The sequence below is a fragment of the Hyposmocoma kahamanoa genome, unplaced genomic scaffold (assembly GCF_003589595.1).
Source record: "Hyposmocoma kahamanoa isolate Upper Pololo Valley unplaced genomic scaffold, ASM358959v1 78, whole genome shotgun sequence".
NCBI lineage: Eukaryota > Metazoa > Arthropoda > Insecta > Lepidoptera > Cosmopterigidae > Hyposmocoma > Hyposmocoma kahamanoa.
This window is the reverse complement of record NW_020653945.1, coordinates 15,700,333-15,724,873: the sequence shown is the minus strand read 5'-3', so window position 1 is coordinate 15,724,873 and position 24,541 is coordinate 15,700,333. Positions and strand designations below refer to the sequence as shown.

The 24,541-nt window shown below is 35.9% G+C and overlaps 1 protein-coding gene across 1 annotated transcript in view; it reads right to left on the bottom strand.

Annotated features, from left to right (window-relative positions):
• Positions 1-24,541, bottom strand: part of LOC113233381 (probable multidrug resistance-associated protein lethal(2)03659) — a 55,531-nt gene that overhangs the window by 26,400 nt on the left and 4,590 nt on the right. The window contains exons 5-13 of the mRNA XM_026468503.1: positions 12,939-13,064; positions 9,780-9,993; positions 8,496-8,718; positions 6,006-6,162; positions 5,187-5,389; positions 3,310-3,561; positions 2,279-2,453; positions 1,827-1,969; positions 793-945 (exon numbers count right to left, since the gene is read on the bottom strand). Of these exons, the coding sequence (XP_026324288.1) occupies positions 793-945; positions 1,827-1,969; positions 2,279-2,453; positions 3,310-3,561; positions 5,187-5,389; positions 6,006-6,162; positions 8,496-8,718; positions 9,780-9,993; positions 12,939-13,064 (1,646 nt within the window). The remainder of the gene's footprint in view (positions 1-792; positions 946-1,826; positions 1,970-2,278; positions 2,454-3,309; positions 3,562-5,186; positions 5,390-6,005; positions 6,163-8,495; positions 8,719-9,779; positions 9,994-12,938; positions 13,065-24,541) is intronic.

Genomic DNA, 24,541 nt, shown 5'->3' with positions numbered 1-24,541 from the left:
ACACACACACACACACACACACACACACACACACACACACACACACACACACACATATATAAACACATCTTCCTCTCTTTAGTCTTTTATTATTTATTTCCTCGCATTGTTTGAGAAAAATACACGCCTCGGCCGGAATGGGGATTTACTTCCCGGCCTCTGCAGTAATGTGCTATAACATAAACATGTTGCTGTAGACATCTAAAAATATGTTTCTAGCGTTTTTCTCCGAATCGCTATTTTGCAAATGCTGCATTTACAATAAGCAGCGCAGCATATACCCACATGTTGACTTCATGAGCACCAGCAACGGAATTCACTCTGTGGAATCGAACTCGGGACCTCCTCATCCAGCTCCCACAGTTTAAACCGCTGGGCCACCGAGGTCGTCGTAGTTAAGGCTGCTAACAGATTGATTGCATGTTTGCAGTCGATCTCGGTTGAATGAAGTCTGTTTCAATTGCATGCAGTTAATGCGTGAAGTCGTTATCTTCACTTCATGCAGTCAAGTTCGCGAATAACGACATCACGCATTAACTGCATGTAATTGAAACCGACTTCATCCAGTCAAGATCGACTACATGCAGTTAATGCGTGAAGTCTGTATCAACTTCATGCAGTCGTGGTTTCGGCTGCATGAAGTTAATTACGATTTCATGTATTAACTGCAAACATGCAATCAATCGTTAGCTACCTAAATGTCATATAGGCAATTACGTGCTCTCTATTAAGTTACGGCCTGTTGTTAGCCTTTGTCTAAGGAGGCGCGATATAATATTCATAATAACTAACCTCCACTGAGACTAACGCCACGTTCCCCGACGATAGTCTTGTCGCCGTGCGGGAACAGGGAAAAGTCGCGGTCGAGAGCACAGCGGCGCACTACCGCGTTGTAGCGCGGACGGTCCATCGTCTGTCCGAAGAGGATGTTCTGTCTGACGCTGCCTGCCGACAACAAAACAGTCGTGTTACAATCTAAAATATTAACAGCAAGTAAAATACAATAATAACACTTAAATTAAATTATTAATACAAAGATCGAACAATTACAAAAAAAAAATATCCTGCAATCCGATTGGACTCGAACCTTCTTCCAACAAACCGTGCCAGATACATTGATTTTTCAAAAACCCTTGACACACAAAAATAGGCAGAAAACTCGTCGAGACCAACGTCAAGACTCTTGACACAAGAGCCCAAACATAATAGTTCTAATGTAAGTTTGTTTTTTATAATATGAAGGTAAGTTGTTACAATTATTAATATAAAGATCGAACACTCAGAAAAAATTCCTTCGATCCGGCCGGATTCGAACCGATGTCTTCTAGCTTACCGTGTCAGAGGCTATACCAACTAAGCCACGGAACGAACCAGCGGACCTCACGAATTTTTGTATGTGCTTGCGTCGTGTCTTTGTATTTGGTTTTTTCAATGACTTTTTAGTCGTAGCGCCATCTATGAGAAATCTATGAAAGATTTATCACCCAGTTAGTACCTTTACAGTTACCAGTCCTGGCGAGAGATGTCGCTATTCGCTGTATTTTAAATTTTTATTGAATTGATATTCAATTATTTTTTGTGAAATTACTTCACTAGATTGTTTGTTTTTGGATCTAAATCGCGTATACATGTTTTACAAATATTTCTTCCGACCCGGATGTGGAACCTGGGACCTCTGCGTGGCAGTCCGGCATGGTAACCGGTCGGCCGCCGAGGCAGTTACGTAGTAGTTGATTCTTCTCAAAAAAAAACTCAACATAAAATATTGGTCTATTATATTCCTAAAAGCAATAGCTTCGTAGTAAATAGACAGTAATGTGAATTACCAGCAAAGAGCCAAGGTTCCTGACTGGCATAGGAAACATCACCGCCGACATGAACGCTTCCCGACTGCAAAGGCAACTCCCGTAACAACACGTGTAGTAACGACGATTTGCCCGCGCCCACTGGTCCGATTACTGCTATTAACCTGGTCAAAAATAAATGCGTCATGTCATGGAAGAAATGCGGTATTGAACAATTTTGTGTATGTATATATATATACATATATATATATATTATATATATATAGCGCATGTATATATATATATATATATAAATATAAATATATATACATGCGCTGTTCGTTATATGTTAGTTATATTAGCTATGTGAGAGTTTAAATAATTGAATTTGCATTAGCATGAAAGAGTAAATTCTTTAAATCACGTTTAGAATAAAAATATCATTTTTAAAGCTAGCTTAAAAGCCCATTCTTCTTCATGCAATTTATACTCACTTCCCAGGTTTAATCGTAAGCGAGAGATCGCTGAGCGTGTTCTCCGGGTGAGCAGGCACCCACTTGGCCGTGGCGTGCTTCAGTCGTACCCCTCGAGCGTCTTCTTCAACACGCGCTGCTAGTTCCTCATCATCAGATTCTCCTGATTCTAGAGGAGCCGCTGTCAATTCTGTAACTTTTCGTTGGAATATCAGTGAACTTGCATTTCGAAAAACGTTGATAAAAGCCTTTAATCCTATAATTGTGTGTGCTTGTTGGTTACTATTACTCTATATCTATTTTTATTTTGTAGTGTAGTGGTACTCGATACGAGCAACAGAGGGCAGCACTGATGAGAGACTACAAAAGTGCCGCAGGTGCTTATAAATTATTTAATTAGAATTGTCCTTTGTTGGCTTTATCTTATGTAGGTTGACTAATAATTTTCAAACATGACTATGATTTTTTATGCTTACATTCCAATAGCATCATAAGCATTGAATTACCGTAAGTTATACTTTAACATCCTAAGGCAATGTGTACATCAAAATGTACAAAATATGTGAAGTGAATCAGATCCAGATATTCCTATGATCACCTACACGCGCAATATATATTATAATGAAAATATCTAATATTCTGTATGACCCTATGGTTTACAAAAATATGTGTATCATACAAAACTGAAGGGAAACTTGCTTTGAGCCAGAAAAATGTAATTATATTTAGTACATTTTTTTTACAATCGTATAAAAGTTCCTAAATCATTAAAGAAGAAAAAAGACCTAACACCTTAAGTACAATCGACGGTGGACGTCAGTTATCCTAATAAATATCTACTGCCTCTGTGGTCAAACGTTTACTATGCTGGTCTGCCACGCAGAAGTCCCGGGTTCGAATCCCGGGCCGGGGGAAATATTTGTATGGTCTACATTTATTTCCCTCGTGAGTTTGGGTGTAACTTGTGGTTGTCTATGTTTGTGCCCATGGCACTGGCGACACAGGGTGTCCTTAGTGCGGGGCTATAAGTGTATGCGCTATTATTATCTTACCATTTCTTTTCCCGTTTTCCTTTTTAGATTCTTGCAACTCCGGCACATCCTTTGGCTCCCCGTCGGTGGCTACTACTAACTCTTTACTAATATCTTTCTCTATTTCCCTTTCTACTTCTATTTCCACGCCTTGTTCTTTGGCGGCTGTTTGTATTTCCGCTAAACCCGGCACTGGTTTCGACGTGTCTTCGTAGAGCATAAAGTTTTGTATACGTTTTAACGATATCGTGGCTTCCGCTACTAGAGCGATACCTGAATAGGAAGAAGTTTACATATTAAAAACCATTGCAGTACTATATTCCTCACTTACTCCTTTAACGTACTTTATAGAATGCAAATAAATGCTTTTCAAAAATTTCGTTAAACAATACCCATTTCGGAGTGACAAGGCAAAAGTCATAAGTATCGAGTTCTGGGACCATAGGACCTGTAAATGACGGTTTGTTTGCAAAAATAAAATACGCGCTATAGATCCGAAAAATAAATTAGCTCATTCTTATACACGAGTCATAATTTTTTAGGAATTTTACAGGCGCGAAACTTCTTTGCATGGCAACAAATACTTCACAGTGAAGTTGGTTATTGATTACTGATCGGCAGGGTGTTTATTGTATAAAATAGCTGTCGCATTTTTACTTTATTTATGAGGTGTATATGGTTTGACGAAATATTCTTCGTATTAATGTTAGTAAGAAAACCATAAGTTTTTACACCCACTATATTTTGATGAATGTTGTGTACAAAGTACAATCAACAGCACACTGAGTCATAAAGTTTGCACTGTTCTTATAAAAAGTGGGATGGAATGGAATTTAAATCTTAACATCCTAATCCTAATAAAAATGCGAGCTGTTGATTGTAAGTAAATATGTGACTGGTAGTTAGTATGGTGGGTAGTTACATTATTTATATAACATGCATCGTTTGTAAGTGAACATACATAAAACGGTGTCGCACAAACCTATGATAGATTTTCCTATAGGGCTAACACGACAGAACGCGTTTCGCGCGAGAGCTGTTATTTTTTTCATGATACTAAGTGATTGGATGAACAAGCTGTGCACCTGTTGGATGACGACACGCATGTCCATTCACACAGTTGCAGTGCCACTCAGAACTTTAAATCGCAAAGATCTGAGGCGCACTGCCTCTGCGTCCGTCATCGTGAGACATAAGTTGAAAAGTCCCATGTGCCTGTAATTTCACCAGCACCCTGACCCTTCAAAACCGGAACACAGTAATGCTCACATTACTGCTTGGCGGCAGAAATAGGTTAGGTAGCAGTACTTCCCTGGATGAACTCTTTCACAAGGAGCTCTGCTATTATTATTGTTGAATTCTGTGCTTTATCGCTCTCCGCGCAAGTCACGCTATGTCGTGCTAGCCCTACTATACACCATCGTATATCATATTGTCATTAATAAAAGCGGGGTAAGAAGATATACCGCTTCCTCTACCCACCCAACCAACGGCGTGGGATACTGCACTTGCATGATTCATTCTTTATGGAACTGTGATAAAGCTATTGTGTTATATTTGTTAACCAGTGTATTCAATTTTTCAACAGTCAATTAGTCTGGTTACATTATCTAGTAACTTTAGTGTAAAATAAGTTAGAATTAAAATATATATTTACGGTTTATCAATAGCATAGTGGCAGTAATACAGATACTCTTTTACTTAGTTTAGGCAACGCAATTACACTTTTAGGTTCTAAGATTTTATTGTGTAGCTTAAGATTGTATAATAAATTGAGGTTCCTTTTTTATTGTTTATTTTAATATTGTCATAGCTTCCTTTCCATTTGTTTTAATCTTATAGATTAAGTTATAATGGAATAAATATATCTTATAGTAGTTCTTAAGCAAGCCTCTCACCTTGTGGAAAGAAAACCGTCATAGTCTGTCTGAGAATGTTGTAGAAACTGGTGACGACGAACACTTGCTTGGCCGTGATCACGTTGTGAACAAGGACGTACGCCAGTATCGATGCGAACAGGCAGATACGTGTAGTGAACATTATGTACGACGTTAACACGCCGCGTATGTATGATGTTGATCGGATTTTGTTAATCTCCTTCCTGAAAAATAGCACAGGTTTAGTTTTAAACATATCATCCTTTGTCAAATATTAAGCGCGCATTTGACCACCATCTTCATCATCAAACTGCCTCTGTGGCTGAATGACCTCTGTAAATATGGCGAGATTGCAAATCAACACATTAGTATAGATACATGTATAGACATAGCTACAAGGAGCGACATAGAGTTGTTAAAACCACCAAGTATTACGTAAGTAAACTGCCTCCATGGTCGAACGGTTACCATGCCGGACTGCCACGCAGAGGTCCCAGGTTCGATTCCCGGGTCGGAAGAAATATTTGTAGGGCCTAAATTTATTTCTCACGTGAGTTTGGGTGTAATTTATGATTGTCTATGTGTGTGTCCATGGCACCCGCGACACAGGGTTTCCCTAGTACCCATGTAGCCCATGGCCCCCCTGATGAGTGTATGCGTTATTATCAATAAAAAAAGAATAAGAATCTTACTTGACGACGTCGACGATAAAGCATGCACACTAAAATAATGCGCACTTGAATGTTTGTAAAAACAAATATACGCGAGTTAGTACGAAATAATGTTTCATTTTCTATCTAACAATATGTCTTATTCAGTATGATTGCATGAGCTACTTACTTTCGTGCCTTAGCGACGAGATCCGCAAAAGGTTTTTCCCAGGTGTACATCTTGATGACCTGTATGCCCGAAATGATTTCGTTCATAAGTCGTACGCGCTCGTCCGTCCTTATGGCGGTTTTCAACCGCAGCACTGACGTGCGCTTGCCCAAGTATGCTGCGAAGCAATCCAAAAACTATGCATGAGTCAGACACATCTTGCAGGTTTTCTTCATTTGTGAAGTATAAAACATATATTCACACATCATTAACCCATTTATACGTCCCACCGTTGGACACGGGTCTCCTCTCGAGGGTTCAGTTCAGGTAAAGTTGCTGATAAGCAATAATGTCAACCAGAATTTGCAAAAATGGCACCTAAAGATTTGTAGTAGTCATTGACAGTTTGTTCTAAAATAAAAACTTATGCTGTTGTGCTTGTTGTTGTACAGGAATTATAGTAATCAGTCACAACAATTCATCATTCCTGAATCCTGAGGTGACAACAGCAAAAGTCCTCATTTTACATAAAGTTTAGAACAAACTATCAAAAGTAGGTGCCATTTTCTGAAAAGCTATGATCACGTTGGTCGACAGGAAGCTGCGCACAGTTATTTTTTTTAATTATACCTTTGTTGCTATTATTATTTCTAATGATGTTGTTAAATTTGATTAATAAATCTCTAATATGATTCCATTAACAGTAAATGAAAACGGTTGGCCTTGGCAAAAGTGTATAAAATTGATTTTCCGCAAATAAAAACTTGTGATTTAATAATTAACGGGTGACGGACGCAGTGGCACTGCCCCTCAAATCTTTGTGATTTAAAACCCTGAATGGTTGTGATTTAAAGCTCTTAATGGCACTGCAACTGTTATGGTCAGGCGCTTACCACCAGATACACGACTTGTTCGTCCCGTCACTCGGTATCATAAAAAAAATTACAAAAGCTCTTTTGTTACAAAACATATACAATTATCAACTATATAGTTATTTCTATAAAAGTGCAATTTTGTATTTAATGTAATTTTTTTACACAGGTACATTTTAGAACGAACAATCATAAAAAAAAATTTTAACCCACACACTCCTAGCCCTGCACTAGGGAAATCCTGTATCGCTGGTGCCATGGACACATACATAGACAACCACAAAATACACTCAAGCTCACGAGAGAAATAAATGTAGGCCATACACATATTTCTCAGCCCCTGTGTGGCAGTCCAGCATCGAAACCGAACGGCCAAGGAGGCAGTTGAACACAAAGCAACCAAATTTTTTAATTAAAATTGAAGGTTTTAAAATCTAAAAGAGTTCTTTAGAAATTTAAATTTCAAAATTCTAAATTAAAATTAAGTTAGATCAAATATTCATCAACTAGTTTTTTTTTTCTTCGATAAACCTCTTTTGTTAATATGGTAAGTATGTGAGCATATTACATAATGTTTGGCTGTTCATTTACTGTAATAAAAATTTATACGACAGTACAGTAAATATACTTACGAAAGTAGTTTAACAGCATTTACAAGTGTAATAAAATATCAGTGAGGTTAAATAAATTTATCTAATGTCAATGACAAAATTATGCCATTTAAAAGTTATTTTAAAATTGTTTGTGTTATTAAAGATTGACGACTCCATTGTTCGAATGAATATGAGGTATTTGAGGTCGAGATGCCCTGGTCACATTAAATATTTAGAGGTCTGATATACATGTAAGCAACATAGCTGACAAACGCCTCTCGAAAACCCATTTCTACCTGTTTAAGTAAATAAATAATAAGACGAACAATATCTATACAATTGTTTACAAATGAAGAAAGACCTTTTAATAGACAAACGTCGAAAACTCAGCACCACCAGCTAGCCGTCACCAGGCCACAAAGGGGTGAGGCGCGCAGCGGGAGACGGGCTTGCCATTCTAACCAACGCTCTACAATTAGTTTTTATTTTATTTCCCATCAAATTAATTGCGATACACTGATAAACCTACTTAGGTTTTTGTTTCGCTGCCATGTTTAAATTATTACGCTGTTTTTGTAATTTCTTTATAATAAAAATAAACAATACCATACTATAATAAGACAAGTGTGGTAACTCCATTCATACGCAGCAACGCAGCTTATATGTATGTGTGCACACACGTTGCGCCTCAGACGCACACATTCGCATAACAATGAAAGGAGCATGGGACAACCTGCGCTATGCCACGCGAATGCATCGCGAAATTATGCGGATACCTATGTGCATCCGTACACGTAACACATATAAATGCGCTGTTACGTTTGTATGGAGCTACCATACTTGCCTTATTACAAGTACACTATACTACACTATATAATATTGATCATACTCACTGCGCCAGTCGCCGATAACACACGCATTTTTTGTTGTAATATTTTACCTCAATACAATTTTCTCAAATCAAACAGTACGTTCTTCATCTTTTATCAGTCACCTCGGTTCTTAACTCCGCAGCCTTCACAATTTTTCCCTTCAGCAAATCTTACCTTGAAGCGGTACGAAGGCGAGCATGAACGAGACACCAACGACCGCCGCCCAGCTGATCTCTTGCCACATGAAGTAGGTGATGATAAGCGTGGCCAGCGGTCCGATCCATAAGTAGTGCAGGAAAATAACTGCTACGTCGAATCGGTTTACATCATTGGAGAGCATGTTCACGAGCTGGCCTGCCGTTGTTTCGCCTAGGGCCGCTTGGGACAGTCGCAGCGACTAGAAACAACGTTATCAGCATTTTTTTATTAAAAAAAAAGTGCGCATTTGACATCCATCTCACCTAATGGAAAGTGACGATGAGGTCGACGATGGATGCATATCTAATAGCATAGAAATTAGGAGAATAAGTCTGCAGGGAATGCCACTCCACAGCCATTCGCCATATAAATGTGGAAGTGTAACGATTTGTGCAAATCCTTGGAATTTACATAACGTAGGTATGGAACCCCAACCTACTAGTACTAGATAGTCCTCCGATGATGGAAAGGGGAAGACGCAATTCACTGTGAACTGGCTACCATCAGCCCCCGTAGCATGGCTACGCATGATAGTCGCGACACACGCTATACAATTGAAATTAGCGCGCGCTATTGGCTGCCTCAATTAGATCTAATTTAGATAGCGCGCGCTTATTTCAATTTTATCGCGCGTGCTGCGACTATCATGCGTGGCCATGTTACGGGGGCTGGTTTATTAAATCAAAATACGTAGTGTATGTGTAATAAAAATATTTAAAAACTAAGTATTTTTATTTAATAAATCAAATGCTATATAAATAACGCAAACAATTTTTTTCTTCACCTGTAAAGTAAAATCAATGTAAAGTTGTTAAAATTGAGATGGTACCGGTTGCCAGTTCACAGTCGATATATAGATACATGTGTAGATATAGCTACAAGAAGCGACATAGAGTTGTTAAAACTACCAAATATTTATCAATTACTTTTCCGAATACCAGGTTTCCGGAAATGATTTTATTGCATCGTAAGACAGTACTACAGACCTAGGAAGTTGATACCATGTAACAAATGCAGTAGATAACTGACAGCTTTGTTGCCGTTCCGTCCGTAATTAATTAATACTTAATAATAATAATAATAACGCACACACTCAACATAGCCCCGCACTAGGGAAACCCTGTGTCGTACCAATATTTAAGTACCAATGATAAGAATAAACTAGTAGAGTATTCAGAAATAAATAAATAAATATCATGGTAGTAAAAACATCATGATATTCAATAAAAATATAATATCTTTTTCAATCTTTTTTCTTACCTTTCTATAAATAAGAGAGCAACAAGCAACACGGAACTTCATCCCCATATGCAACGTGGCCATCATGTACGGATGTATGACAAATACATTAGCTGCTGAACAGAGGACTACGGCCATCGCGTAAAGATACGCATCTTCTTGGTTCACCACCTCGGCAGCTTGCTGCGGGTTGAAGTAGTCCACCAGGCGCCCCAGGAATAGAGGTTGCGCTACTCTAATAGATAGATAAACTTTTATTAGTTAGGTATATAGGATAACTTCTTGATTTACAATAGTGTACATATTGTTTTTTATTTGCTAAGGTATTTTAAATAAATAATATTAAAAAGCATTTTCTAGTACTACGGATACCGATCAGTACTGTATACTTAAAACGAAAAACATATGTATAGATGTATAATATTTACAATGTACAAATATAAACTTTAAATCACAAACTACGTCTGTCATATTACAAAACACGGTTGCAATTTTCTTATAATTTGTGTCTTGCGTGTTGTTCGGAAATTATAAGAATATTTTGCATTTTAATTATTAGTGTATTCTGACGCGTTTAGTGTGCTGTATGATTAATTATATATATTTTTAGAGTGTTTCTGACCAATAAGGCCTATTGCAGAATATCAGCGAGGACAAAGTACATCATTGTCCTCTGTAGCTGAGTCATAGACCCATTTAACGTGTGTTTTTGTTTATTATTATTTATTTCGAATTAAATTTTTTTCTTTTCTTTGTATGGTGCACGGCAAATAAAGTACTTTATTTTAATTTAATTACAGTGTTAGAATGAATACTGGTTTGACAATCTTTGGGGGAGGCCTATGTTCAGCAGCGGACGTCTTCCGGCTGATATGATGATGAATGAATACTAAGATCAAACCTAGTAAAAAAACCTTACGAAAAAGTGAATTCCTAACATTCAATAGTTACCGTTTTGTAATCTAACACAAGTTGTGAAGTTTAGTTCTGTGTAATCAGTAGGGCTAGCACGACGGGGCGCGACTTGCGCGAGAGCCACATAAAGCGCGACATACTCTATGCAAGAGTAGCAATATCTCGCGCTTTATATCGCTCTCGCGCAAGTCTCATCCAGTCGTGTTAGCCCTACTGCAGTTTGTCCTGATTGCAGCATCAGATCAAGATTATCGTATCATTGTAATGTCATTGGATTTTCATAGTAAACCAAATTTCAAGTCGGTCGAGCTGATCTATGAAACACCTTATAAAGGGTGACCTACCGATGTCACTTAAACGAAGGTACATGGATATATGCATTGTTACGGTTTTTATCTACAGGCCTCTGGCTTGGTCTTTGACAGAAACCCAGAAGTTCAAACTCGGGGTTTGCCAACGAACTATGGAGCGCAGCATACTAGGTGTAAAAATAATAGATCTTGTCAGAAACACCACGCTGCGCTCACAAACCCAAATTGTCGATGTAGCTCGGAAGGCACTCCAAGTTGAAAAAAAGTTAAAAAATAAAAATTGAGATCCCTTCACTAACTGGGAAAAGAACTATTGATCTTTAGACAGCGGAATAGGTATTTATTAAACACAGCTAAGAATGATCCGGATTAAATGAACATTCAAAGAATAAAAAAACCGCTTTGAGGTCAGTCGATTCGTTTGGGAGCCATGATGCCACAGACAGTTTTAAACATATCTCCTCTCTTTTGGCGTTGGGGGTTACAATGAAATTTATCACTAAATTATTTTGGTACTATAATCTGTCTTTTTTGAAGACGGAGTAAAATGACATTTGTAGGGTCAAATGTCAATTTTATGAAAATGCCAGTTTTCATAAAATTTTAAATGGTTATATAGTTGTTGTCGATAGTTATGTCGATAAATTGTGAAAGAAGATAAAATTTTCGTTAGTTACGTTCTAATGATTACTAGTTCTTTATTATTCTTATTTTGACAGTTGGCCTACTATTACCGGAATCAAATTTTTATTCATATCTATTTTAACAAGAATAGCCGGATTTGATTATATGTATTGAATTAAAATTAAAAACTTTAAAATATGTCTCCTATTTTTCATGAACATAGTTCTAAATACAGTGTATGTATGTATGAACTTACAAAAATTGACAATTTAAATGAACTTGTCTTCAGTAATTGGATGAAACACTGAACACAAGTCGAGAATGATTCAAATGACACAAGTTCGGTTATTTATTCCATAAGCGTGGATAGTCGATAGAATATTTATCGACTGCAATGACTACCTGCTCGCACGCGAACACCAATTTTGTGCAATGAACTATCATTTTACTCTTCTTCTGTCTTCTGTCTTCAAAAAAGACAGACTGTAGATTTGTAATAAGAGCACTTTTTAAACCTGGTATTAACTTCAGTATTTTAACAATCCTAAATCTTCTAGACATCCCTTGGATTTAAGGTGAAGTGAGACCTAAAATAGACGTTTTGGCGTGCTTCGACCATTAGCCTAGTGCCTGAGATACCGCAATTCGAACAGGAAGGAGGCAGTTCGTGCCATATTTTAGATGCGGCGTGCGGTTTCAATTAACCCGCAGCTGAAAAAGATATTCTCCGTATTTTAAATCCCATCGCGTAATATTTTCATCTATCAGTTTTTTTATACAGATAAGTCGGTCGGTATTGTTGTAGGTTAGTGATTTCGAAAATACGGATATTTTTTTTTACATTAAAAATGACGAACACTACTTGTTTTTTAATTGATAATGAAAACAGAAGATAAAAAGAGCCCGAAACACGACTGAGTAAATTTTATATAAAAATTTTAAAGTTCGTTCGATAACAAAAAAGTTCCGCTATTTTTTTAATTTTTAACCACGTTCATCTACTAAAAATTAATTTAATTCAATTATTTTAATAAAACTTTATCTCCCGTGTTTCATAATAAATACGTAAGGGGAATATCTTATTTCACAGTGAGAGAGTATATTTGATTTCTAAAAGGCTCCCCGTCTACCTTACAAACTTCAAAACCTACGCAACCATGATACTATTTCGCTTTAAACTAAATCAAACTTTAAAATAAAAGGTCCAGTCTTCCTATAACGTTAACAAACTACAGTATTAAACACAACATTTATTCAAAATTCTTCAAAACGTGAAAATATCTAAGTACGTATATAAAACGAAAATAAATATGTACGTGCTTTTAATAACCTATGTGTCTTGTTACTATAGCGACGGGACACGATGTTTAAGTCGTTTTCTCTGAGCACGTCCACGGTTTTCTTGCGCTGTGCGATGTATGTGATGAAGTGCCCTAACATTCTGGGCTGCTGGGTCCTGTTTGGGAAAGGAAAAGGTTTTTTTGGGACTGCAGAAGGAATGTCACCAGAAACATCTTACTAAGAACGATGTCACACGGGCGCTGCTGGTGCGTTGCGTCGTCGCAACGCTACAATTTCAACACACCGAGTGCCACACGAGCAATGCGGTATCGCAATGTAACAACGGTTACGCGCATTCCGTCGCCGCGCGCCGTTTCAACGCACCAGGTGGCATATAGTATAGTTTATGTATATATCATAACACTGTGTCACCGCTCAGGCGCCGTAATGTCGTCGCAACGCAACGTGTGGCATCGCTCTGAGAGGGGCTACCCTTTGCGTTGCGTTATCGTAACGCGATGATCTCAACGCACTGAGTGCCACATTAGCAATGCGGTGCCGCAACGTAACGCCGCCTACTTAGAGCGATGCCACACGAACGTTGTGTAGTCGTCGCAATACTGTGATTTCAACGTACTGAGTAACTTGCGGTGGCGCGCTGTTTTAACACACCATGTGGCATGTCGTTCTGATTTATACATACTGCAATGCAGCGTCACAACGTCGACGAAACGCATCTTGTGGCATCGCTCTTACGCACCACAGCATCTCTCCCGCTTCTTCTCATGGCCCCTTGTTCAATGCGCAAACGTTCCGTCGTCACGCGCCGATTTAGCGCACCATGTGGAATGTAGTTCTAATTTATGTATAGTACAACGCATCGTCATCGCTCAGGCGTCGCAACGCTGACATATCGCATCATGTGGCATCGCTCCAAGGCGATTTTCCGTTAACGCTTGTCGAGGCGACACGTTACGACTTTACAATATCGTATTGATTCCTATATTGTAACAGCATCACATTGATCTCAAAAATAGCACAGGACCCTATATCTTACAAAACGTTCTTTAAAATATTTCTTATCGGAAAAATCATTTAAACATATTTGAGTGACGTTTTAAGGATATCTAATAATGGCATCGTATTTATTGTTATTGTTATTTTTCTTTTCTTTAATGACTTTGTAATACTCTATTAATATTTGTCTAATATATAATATTTGTCTGTTATTTGTGTTTGGTTTGAGTTTTCTTTCACTACGTACGTAATCCGAACCTACCTTACCTACTACGTAATCCGAATGTTAATAAAGCTTTTAACAAACCGAATAAACTTTCATTCATGTTGGCTGATAGCGACCCGGTCAATAGGTAGATGCTCGTGTTTATTAATCTTATCTCTAGAGTGCAATTCACGTCATATCTATGTAGTAGTTCATTCTAATGAAGTAATCAAACTTGATTGTTGTGGATAACGACATTATTGCTTATGGGAAGTGCTTTATAAGAATAATTGCTCTTATTAAGTATTCCTGGTACACTGCCACGTAAGATTTGTTTTAACGTAAGTGGACATTGACATTGAATATTTAACCTGAACCTGAAGCCGTGGTAGCGTAATAGTAACCTAGCAGAGGCCGTGAGTCCGATTCAGGGGTCGCACCTCTGGGATTATTCAGAATTGACGTACAAAATTTTTTCAAAAAGGTTTTCTTTTCTCTTTTTCTTCACCGCAAAGCTAATAGTTCACCATGTATGTATGTATGGTTAACCATGAGTTTTGCGGTTAATGAAAACATCGTGAGGAAACCTGCACGTTTAAGGTTTCTACCCTCGGAAAAATGTATGAAGTTTCCAACCCTTGCACAGCTATATATAATAATTAATTATAATTATATTTAATTATAATTATGTATATATGAGTTGATGACGACTCAACCTAAACAATATGTTAAAAAGTGCTTTTTTAACAGTGCGCAGGTAGGTTATCGAGATTCTTAGGTTTTCGTGATTGTTATACTAAACGTAAACTAGGCTGATACCTGTGACACTTCATTTGACGTTTGTCATAGGGATGAGGTAAAGTCGATAGATTTTTAGTGTATTTTTGAAGCAAAAGTTCTCTCTTATAGTTTTATTTTTCTGACGTATTCTGAGCGATGTATAGATGTGTGGGGTTTTATTATATTGAAGACCTAAAAAACACACAACTGTAATTGAAATGAAATTTCAATAGAAATTTTGGTAAATTTAAAAACATTTATCACATCATTAATTTAAGGGTTTCAAAAAAGTAAACTATAAGAATGAATACCCGTACCATTTATTAATCAAATTATCGAAAACTATTATCGATGTACCTCATCTCTAGCAAATATAGTAATGATGTAACTTTGCACGTTGTCGCGTAAATTAATGAATTTTTGCAAAAAAAAAGAAATTTTCCGCTCAATTTCTTACAAACAAACATTGATTTGTTGGTATTTTTACATTATTACTTTTTATGAAGGCATTATTAATTTTTATTCATTTAAAAATGAGGCATATAAAAATAGTTTATGAAATACGTAAATAAGTGCACGTCGTTACAAGGTTATATTTTGTAGATTTTTATGAACTGTCACAGGGATTTTTTTTTTTACTTTTTATTACACTTAGGAAATGAAACATTTCTTTCGGATCTCAATCGCATCATATTTCTTTTTCTAAACATACTAACATTTCGGTCAATTCACGGGTCCCATACAGTTATGGTTGAATAGTCAGCGATCACCATTTATGATATGTGAAAAAACAAATATGCGCGATTTACATCCAAAAAAATAATTTCATTTCCAGTATGCAGGTTAACAAATTACGTCTATTATTGTGTGCTTAACAGTACTTACTTACATTTCTCAAAAACATTTTCATAGTTTAAAAATGGTACTGCACACTGACAAGAAAAGAGAATTTGATATTTCCACTGCACTTTGTTTGCAAAGAATGTTGTGATACAAAGTACTTGAAATCAATATGTCGGCGAATAAACATACATTTTCAAACCGCCACTGCGGTGCAAAGGGGCTCAGAAAACTCAACGGCACACTTCCGTTGAACAGATTCACGTGAATCACTGTTTCTCAATTACAACAATATTTTTATAGACGGAATGAATCATTACATAAAAAATTCAATTGTATTAATATTTAATTTAAACAATAATGACCAACACCTCAGTTTCTCGATAAATGGCACATATAACAATGAGAAGATTCTTCTATTGGAAACTGATTGATCAATAAATTTGCAAGACAATCGTGCCAATTGGAACGAGGTTATTAAATTCACTATATATACTCTGAATTCCCTACTATGAGAAACTAGTATGAGTATCCAGATGTAATTTAAAAAGAAAGAAGTAATTTAGTAAGATAATTTAAGTACCTAATCGTTTTGAAATTGAAATCAAAATTGAATAATCTCCAACGCGATTATCACTAAATTTTTTTTTATTATCACTATATTAGATTTAAATAATGGGCTGGCCAAAAAGCCCGTGTGGTTTTTTATTTAAAATAATATATTGTCTTTATAATAAAAAGATAAAAAAATTTGGCACGCATTGTAAGAATAGGCGGGAGAGATAGTTTAATTTTCTATAATTCTGAAAAATGCCCAGAATTGGTGGATCGTAAAGCGCTCCTGGTGGTAACCGACATGCCTGTCCATACAAGTTGCAGTGCCAATTAGAGCTTTAAATCCCAAAGATCTGAGGGGTAGTGCCACAGCGCCCGTCACCCCGAGACATAACCCGTACCCTTCAAAACCGGGACGTGGTAATGCTCACATCACTACTTGGCCGCACAAGTAGGTAAGGCAAAATTGTATTGCATTGTAGGTAAGGTACTACGTAAGTACTTCCCGGGACGAACTCTTTCACAAGGAGTTTTACTACTATTAAAGTTCGATTTTTTTTTTTAGTGTAATAATAACCAACGTGAATATCATCGTACAGTTATAATTCTATCCTTGTGGGACCTCTTTTCGTGATTTCATAATGTTTTGTAAGAGAGATGTCGCAACATTGTTTCAACTTCCATTTGCAGTCCTCACATCTTCGTCCTTACATGTTATATTGCCAAATGATCAGGGTCCCAAGTCTGCTAATTTTAAATCATCAACGTTGTGTGTCAATGGCAGGATTTTGTATGTTTTTGTATGCTGCTACAAATTAAGAGAGGTGGCTTGACAGAGGTTACCCATCGAACAACTGTTCAACTGCCACTGCAATTATTTGGTATTCTGCTTTTCGATGGCGAGACGATGTCACGTCGTTGGTGTAGTCTACTAATTATTGGCGATAAAAAAATAAATAGAATTTGAATACTAAATTTCTGATTAAACGAAATGAATAACATACGCATAGTTAAGTTTCATAGTAGTTTTAGTAAGGCAACATCAATCATTAATGACTGAATTAATGAATGCCATTCCTCTGACGTTCTATTACAACCTATCTTACCATTCATATCATTCATCATATCTACCTTACCATTGCAACTAGATTTTATTTAGCAGAATAACAAACATTATCACAATTGAAATATAAACTCAGAGGAGTCTTAGTGGGAGTACAATTACCAGTGGTTTAAAAAAAATAGCGGAGATGGAACCCAGGTCACAAGATGAATGATTGAATCTAGAGTCCTCTTTGACATATTTGTAGCAATAACTAGAGGTTAACGACAACAATATCTAGTTACCATTGACCATGAAAAGTAACCTTGGTACAATAAAGCCACATGTGATCATACATCACTGTGTTTATATAACATGAAAGTCATAACAATAATACGAGATACATGAAATAAATTATGTATATGTCGTCGGTGTTTTGTAGAAACGGCGAAAGCGCCATTTCGAAAAAAAATTCAGGTGAGCACGTTTTAGGCGACTGTTTTAAAATATTTACGTTCTGTTTTAAAATTCAATTTTGGTTTTAAAATTGAATTTAAAACAGGACGGTAAATATTTTAAAACAGTCGAGAAACACTAAAACATACTTCCCTGAAAAATTTTTCGAAATGGCGCTTTTCCCTTTGTACAAAACACCGACGATGTATTTTATAATTCTCCTATCGTTACTAAGAAATTTTCAACCTCTCTCCCGGAAAGTTGTCATTTTGCAAATGTGACCTTATTACACCAGGAAGGGTGCGAAATGCATACGGCGAAGGTTGACATTAATCGTGAAAAAAAAAGAAGTGCAAATGCAGAAATCTTAAGAATATTTATGTTTAGGGCATCACAATTTAATATATTAGATTTAGTTTGGCTTAACTATTTTTGTATCGATTTAGTGTTAATATTTTACAAAATGACGAATGAATTTAGCAATAGTGTCATATTAGACGATGAAACGGAAATGTAACGAAATTGAAAAGTATTTTTTTTTGGGAAACTAACAAAATAAATAATTAAAATTAACCCACTTAGTATCTTTTACCATTGCGTGATTATCAGCATTCTAAAACAATGTTTGTAAAAACATCTCAATTCCAAAATATGGACTCAAGATCCTTTACCTGTCACCTACAGATGAATATAAAGAAATGTTTGTATTTTTCCCACGTATTTAAATGGGACCAACACTGGGGTACCCTCTTTCAAACAAAAAAGAAGAATCATCAAAAGCGGTTCACAAATAGTTAAAAGTTATCGCGTTACATAAAAAAACAGTCGAATTAAGAACCTCCTCATTTTTTTTGAAGTCGATTGAAATTTAGAAGTATCAACAACGTATTGACAAAATTCAATGATTTGCATACATTGAACATTTTTATTGAACAATATAAACACCACGACAAAAAAGTACTGACATTTTTGTGTGTTGACATTTTTGGTGGACCAGTTTCAACAAATGTGTTTACAACCGAAAATGCGGGTCTTTTTCATTCAGTGGCGTTGTAACGTGTGCCAAGCATAACTTCTCAATAATAAAATTCTCAATAAGAGTCATAAATAGCGTACGACTTGCACTACAATGCGCCGCTCATTCAACTACATATATTACATTTACACGTGCGTACTCATTACAAAGGGCATACTTCGCATACCGTTATTGCTTCCTCCAGTGTATTGGACGTTTAAATAGAATGTACAATGTCAATATTGTAACATTTCAGTGTCAGTTCAATTACAACACAACAAGATATCAGCTCCGTTGAATAAATGTATGTAATGTATATTTGTATCAATAATAAGTATAACTTTTTTTATTAATAGATCAGTATAAAGTACTAAAAAAACCGACCTCAAAAGTCATACATCCCCTAGTTTGCCACTCTTAGAGGTGGAATATTTTTTTCAAATTTAATTGGACTACTTCTGAGGTACCCTCTTTCCAACAAAAAAAAGATTCATCAAAATCGGTTCACAAATGCCGGCTGGAGTTATTGCGAGTCATACATGCAAAAAAACACAGTCGAATTAAGAACCTCTTCCTTTTTTTGAAGTCTGCTAAAAAACCGAATTCCGAATTAGTTTATCCGTTTTAATTATGTTTTATTTTCATTAAACTTGACACCTACGTGTCAACTTTTATTGAAATTGATCAACGCAAAGTGGGTGAAATTCAAAAAACCTTCCACCACTTTTAGAGGTAGGGTATTTTTTTTTATTAAACAGGGCCACTACAGAGGTAGCACCTTTCAAACAAAAAAAAAGAATAATCGAATTCAGCTCACAAAATATGTCGGAGTAATCACGTGACATAATCACAAAAAAATACAGTCGAAGTGAGAACCTCATCCTTTTTTGAACTCGGTTAAATACTAATAAAGAGTTTTTTTTCTCTAATGGCAATCAATATTGTCCAACGTAATATTGATTGCTATTAGACAAAAATAATAATACCAAATACAACCCACCACCAAGGTATAAGACTCGTAGATACTTCACTGTCAGCACTTATTTTTGGAAGCATTGATTCCGTTAAGAAAAACTGAGAAGCGTTCATGGTAAGACTAAAAATAATCTGTTACCCGAGAAAAATATAACTGAAGTGAGTTTATTTGAGCCCTTGTTCCTATGCGTCATAAGGGTCATAACTGTGTCAATCAAATTAAAAATATATATATAACAAAATACACACTTATAAAATAGAACTATCATAATATGTCGTCGGTGTTTTGTAGAAAGGCCGAAAGCACCATTTCTAAAAATTTTTCAACGAAGTTTCCATTTTTCCCGACTGTTTTAAAATATTTACGTCCCGTTTTAAATTAAATTTTGAAACTTAAACTTAATTAAAACCAAAATCGAATTTTAAAATAATACCTAACTTAAAACAATCGGTAAACCTAAAACATGCTATCCTGTAAAATCTTTCGAAATAGCGCTTTCGCCCTTTTTACAAAGCATCGTTGTATCGAATTTTGAAATCGCGGGTGAACGTAAACTTAAAGAATATATACTTGGAAGTTCACAATAGTTGTTTCACCTTACAAATGACGAGACTGAAAATATACTATGTACCTCGTTGTCTTAAACGTGGATTCTGTCGTCAAGGTCTTAAAAGCGTGCTTGTAAGCAATAAAATTTATTCATCATTCGTCACGTAACTCGCAATTTACTCTAAAATTACTTTGTCTATCACATATGCTATAACAGGGAATGTATCGTATAAATTATGATCTAACTTACTTACGTTAAGTTACAATACAACTAGGTCAACTTCTTTTCATATACTTGAGAAATTACTGGCAGGAAGGAAATGCAATAAAATTGCGACCTACACGTACCAAATAAGGAACATACTTATATTGCCCTGTCAATTCACTAACTTCCGTACATGATTTTTCGTTACAGGTAATTTGAGTAACTTGTACGATGATATTTAGCCTTCAAAACAAATCATTATCTACTAGTCATCGTATGTCTATATACATATTTTATATACATATATACATTCTATATGAATACTCATTGTTAACAATTTTGACCGCGTGTTTTTCCACCGGCGAGGTGAGACGAGGCGAGACGAGGATTAAAATTTGTATGGTACAGTTTCTATTCTCTCCTAGCATCTTCGGTTGCAATGGCCTGGATTAATTAGGATGTGCGAGACGAGAATCGCAATATTTGTTAATGTAATATTGAACCGTGCTGCTGCCCACACAGAATGTTCAAATGCACACAGAATGTTACACTCTGCAACGGAAACGCAATTCACGAGATGCCCCTCGCGCTCTCTCGGTTGCTATTAACATCAATCACGAGATCACAGTATTTCAATATTTTTATTTTACTATCCACGGCCTCAGGGCGAGCGATTAATGGCAATTTTTGTTGGATATAGGCCGGCGAGATTTCAATCCTCGCCTAGCCTCGCCAGTGGAAAAGCACCTTTAAAAAAAGTGTTTAATCGAAATTGCGCTGCAATTTAGGCTGGCGCTTCTTATGGCAGAGATAAGGTACATGGTATATATTAAAATCATGTGTTGGTTTAAGCTTTGTCTGTATGACATTACAATAGTTTTAATGGGATTACATTGCCATGCTCAACCGATATACAAATTTTAAAATTATCTTTAGGCATTACCGCGAATGGACGTAAAAACCAAAACGACGACGACAAATTATCCTTGAAGTGTCTGATCATACAATTTCAAATGACTAAACACGTAAGTAAACAAAAACTGGGAGGAAATTACAAGTATGGAATTCCTTGAGTTCGCGGAATGACTGCAGTCGCTGTTGCTATGACACCACTAGTCACTGACATTGGTAGGTATTTTAACGTGTTACGTGATTAGTTCTTGACAATATCGTGTCATCGATTGCAATCTTTATTCTGTAGTTATTTATGCTTCCTACTTTTCGAGGCATTCTTCTAGTTAGCCGGAATATACTTACGACTTTTATGCCCTGACGTACCGCACCTATAGATTTCAAATGTGTGCATAGGAATAATTTGAAAATTAGTAGTTGTGTAATCAAATAAACATTTCCGGATTACAAGTACATTATTAATAAAAGTGACGTGCTATAAATTTATCATAAATAACGTATCGTGGCATAATGTCAAATCACAAGCGTGGAAGATTTATGACGAAGTATGTAAATGTTAAAAATAGAAGGGCGTTCCAGCTATTACATACAGAAGAAATTTAAAAAAGTTAGAGATGTACAGAAAAATAATATCGATCTGAAATCGACTAAACAATAGACGACGACGTTAAAATATTCCATGATATACTATTGTTACACAATAATATTATTTAACCTTCACACAGTAGTGCAGACAAAACGGCCATTCACATCAAGAGTTAAAAAAAATAGTATTTGCATAATGCATAATTTTATGTATATTAAACAATATGTTTATGTAAGACTATGTAACAAAAATGATAAATGGAAATAAACAACGCGATAAAGGGTTTTTAACATGTCGTCGTCTATTTCGACCTGTCCTGTAGATATAGTTATGACTAGAACAATGCACTTTAACTTGTTTCCATCGATAGCGGGGATATATTGTGTTTCATTATCGCTTGTTTATCTAACAATAGGGATTTAATACAGAGAAGTTCAAAGCTAATAAAACCTCTACTTACAAATATTTAAAAAACCTTGTAAGTGTAAATAAAGACTACAGAGCTGTGTCAACAAAGTCGGTTATGGCTATGTTGCTAATTCAGATCGCATTGTTATTGTTTTTTAAATAAAATAATGTTAAGTAACTAATTTGAACATTTGTATTTCATTTGTTACATGAGTTTGATGTTTTGAGAAGAGCTCACCTTAAAAGAACTGAGCTCATGCCAAAAACAGAAAATAAAATATTTTCATTACAATTTACAAATGGAAGTTTTCGACTTTTTGTTTATTTTCCGATCTTCTGAGAGTCCGATTTCATTACAGTATAATTTTAAATATCAGCATGGATGAATAAAGCTTTGGTTTGAATGATAAATAGAACCGGTTTCTTTGGATCTTGTCTAAAATTAAATATTTTTTCCAATGTGTACTAATGTTCAATGTACGCATGAAATTGCCATTTTAAAGTTATGGGCCCTCAAAATGAAATAAAATATTTTTAGTGTACTATTCAAACTAGAAACTTTGTTAAATAAAAAGGTAAGGTTGTTAATTTTAAAATTTTGGCGTTATTGATTGGGTTTTTGTCATTTTGCATTCTCTTTAATATCAAGCACGGCTACTCCTAAGATTTTGACTACGATAACAAGCGATTACAATAATCTTTGTCTACGAGAACAGAAGTGGTGCAGGGAAAACGAAATAAATGCGTATGAAGCGGACAGAGCTAATGAGTCTCGTAGACGACAAGAGCTTAAGGCTCAATTTTTTTCAATTTTTTTTTATTATATCAAGTGACGGGACGAACAAGTCGTACGCCTGATGGTTGGCTACACGCCTGTCCATAACAGTTACAGTGCCACTCAAAGCTTTAAATTTCAAAGATCTGAGGGGCACTATCCCTGCGCTCGTCAACCTGAGACTTGACAAGTCCCATGTGCCTGTAATTGCACCAGCACTCTTACGCTTCAAAACCGGAATGCTGACAATACTGCTTGGCGGCAGAAATAGGTAAAGTGGCAGTACTACCCTGGAAGAACTCTTTCACCAGGCGCTCTATAGCTACTAAACTACGAACTATTATTGAAACCGATCCATCACAAACTACGGAGGAATCAGGTCATGGTTTAACGTAACTGTAGCCATAGTATTGACTCACTTGGATCAAATTGATAAAATAAATAAAAAATAGAAAAATCTGTACCACACGAATCGTCAGAACCACAATGAGCATCTTAATGCATCCACACAAAGGGTCGTATTCCAGAACTCGTCTCAATGCTCAAGTCAGGATTTGAGCAGACTTGAGTATGATTTCAAGCACTGGAAATACGACTCTAATGACAAGGACTTGAGTATAATTTTCAGTGCTCACTGCTGTACTCAAGTCCTGACTTGAGCATTGACAGTACAGTAGGTAGTACAGTTCTAGAATACGACCCTAAGATGAAATAGTTTCACGATCGTATTTTTTTATTTTAGAATTTAAAAACGGTACAATTTTCTTAGATTAATACTCCTACATAGTCTATAGGATAGACCTACAAAACTGTGTATACAATTTGACTGCAAGATCCAAATGAGGCTCAATTGAACAAAAGGATATGGTTACGAGTTCTTAACTAAAACAAATACGAACTATTTTAAAAAAAATTGAGAAACAATAATTTTTCAACCTTTTTTTAATTTGCATATTTATTTTGGTTTCATGTCCAAGTTCTTAACGTTACTTGTAATAAAAACGGATTCTTTATGATAATCGCAAACAATCCATACACTAAACGATCAATATACCGTAATTAAGTTCTTAAAAGTAAAAACCAACCAGCACAACCATATTCCTCGAGAATTAAAGCGTAACAAAAAATTGCCAATGTTGACAATTTGGTGCAAGAAACGTTAAGTAAGTATACTATGAATCACTCGTCAGATAAAAATGTAAAAAAGATTAGGTAATACAATTTGTGCTAGTTTACTTTATTGCACTTATATTGATTTTTTAAATAATAATTGACTATGAAAGTATGAATGTAATCGATATTATTATAATGATGAAGTGACCATGGTCCCG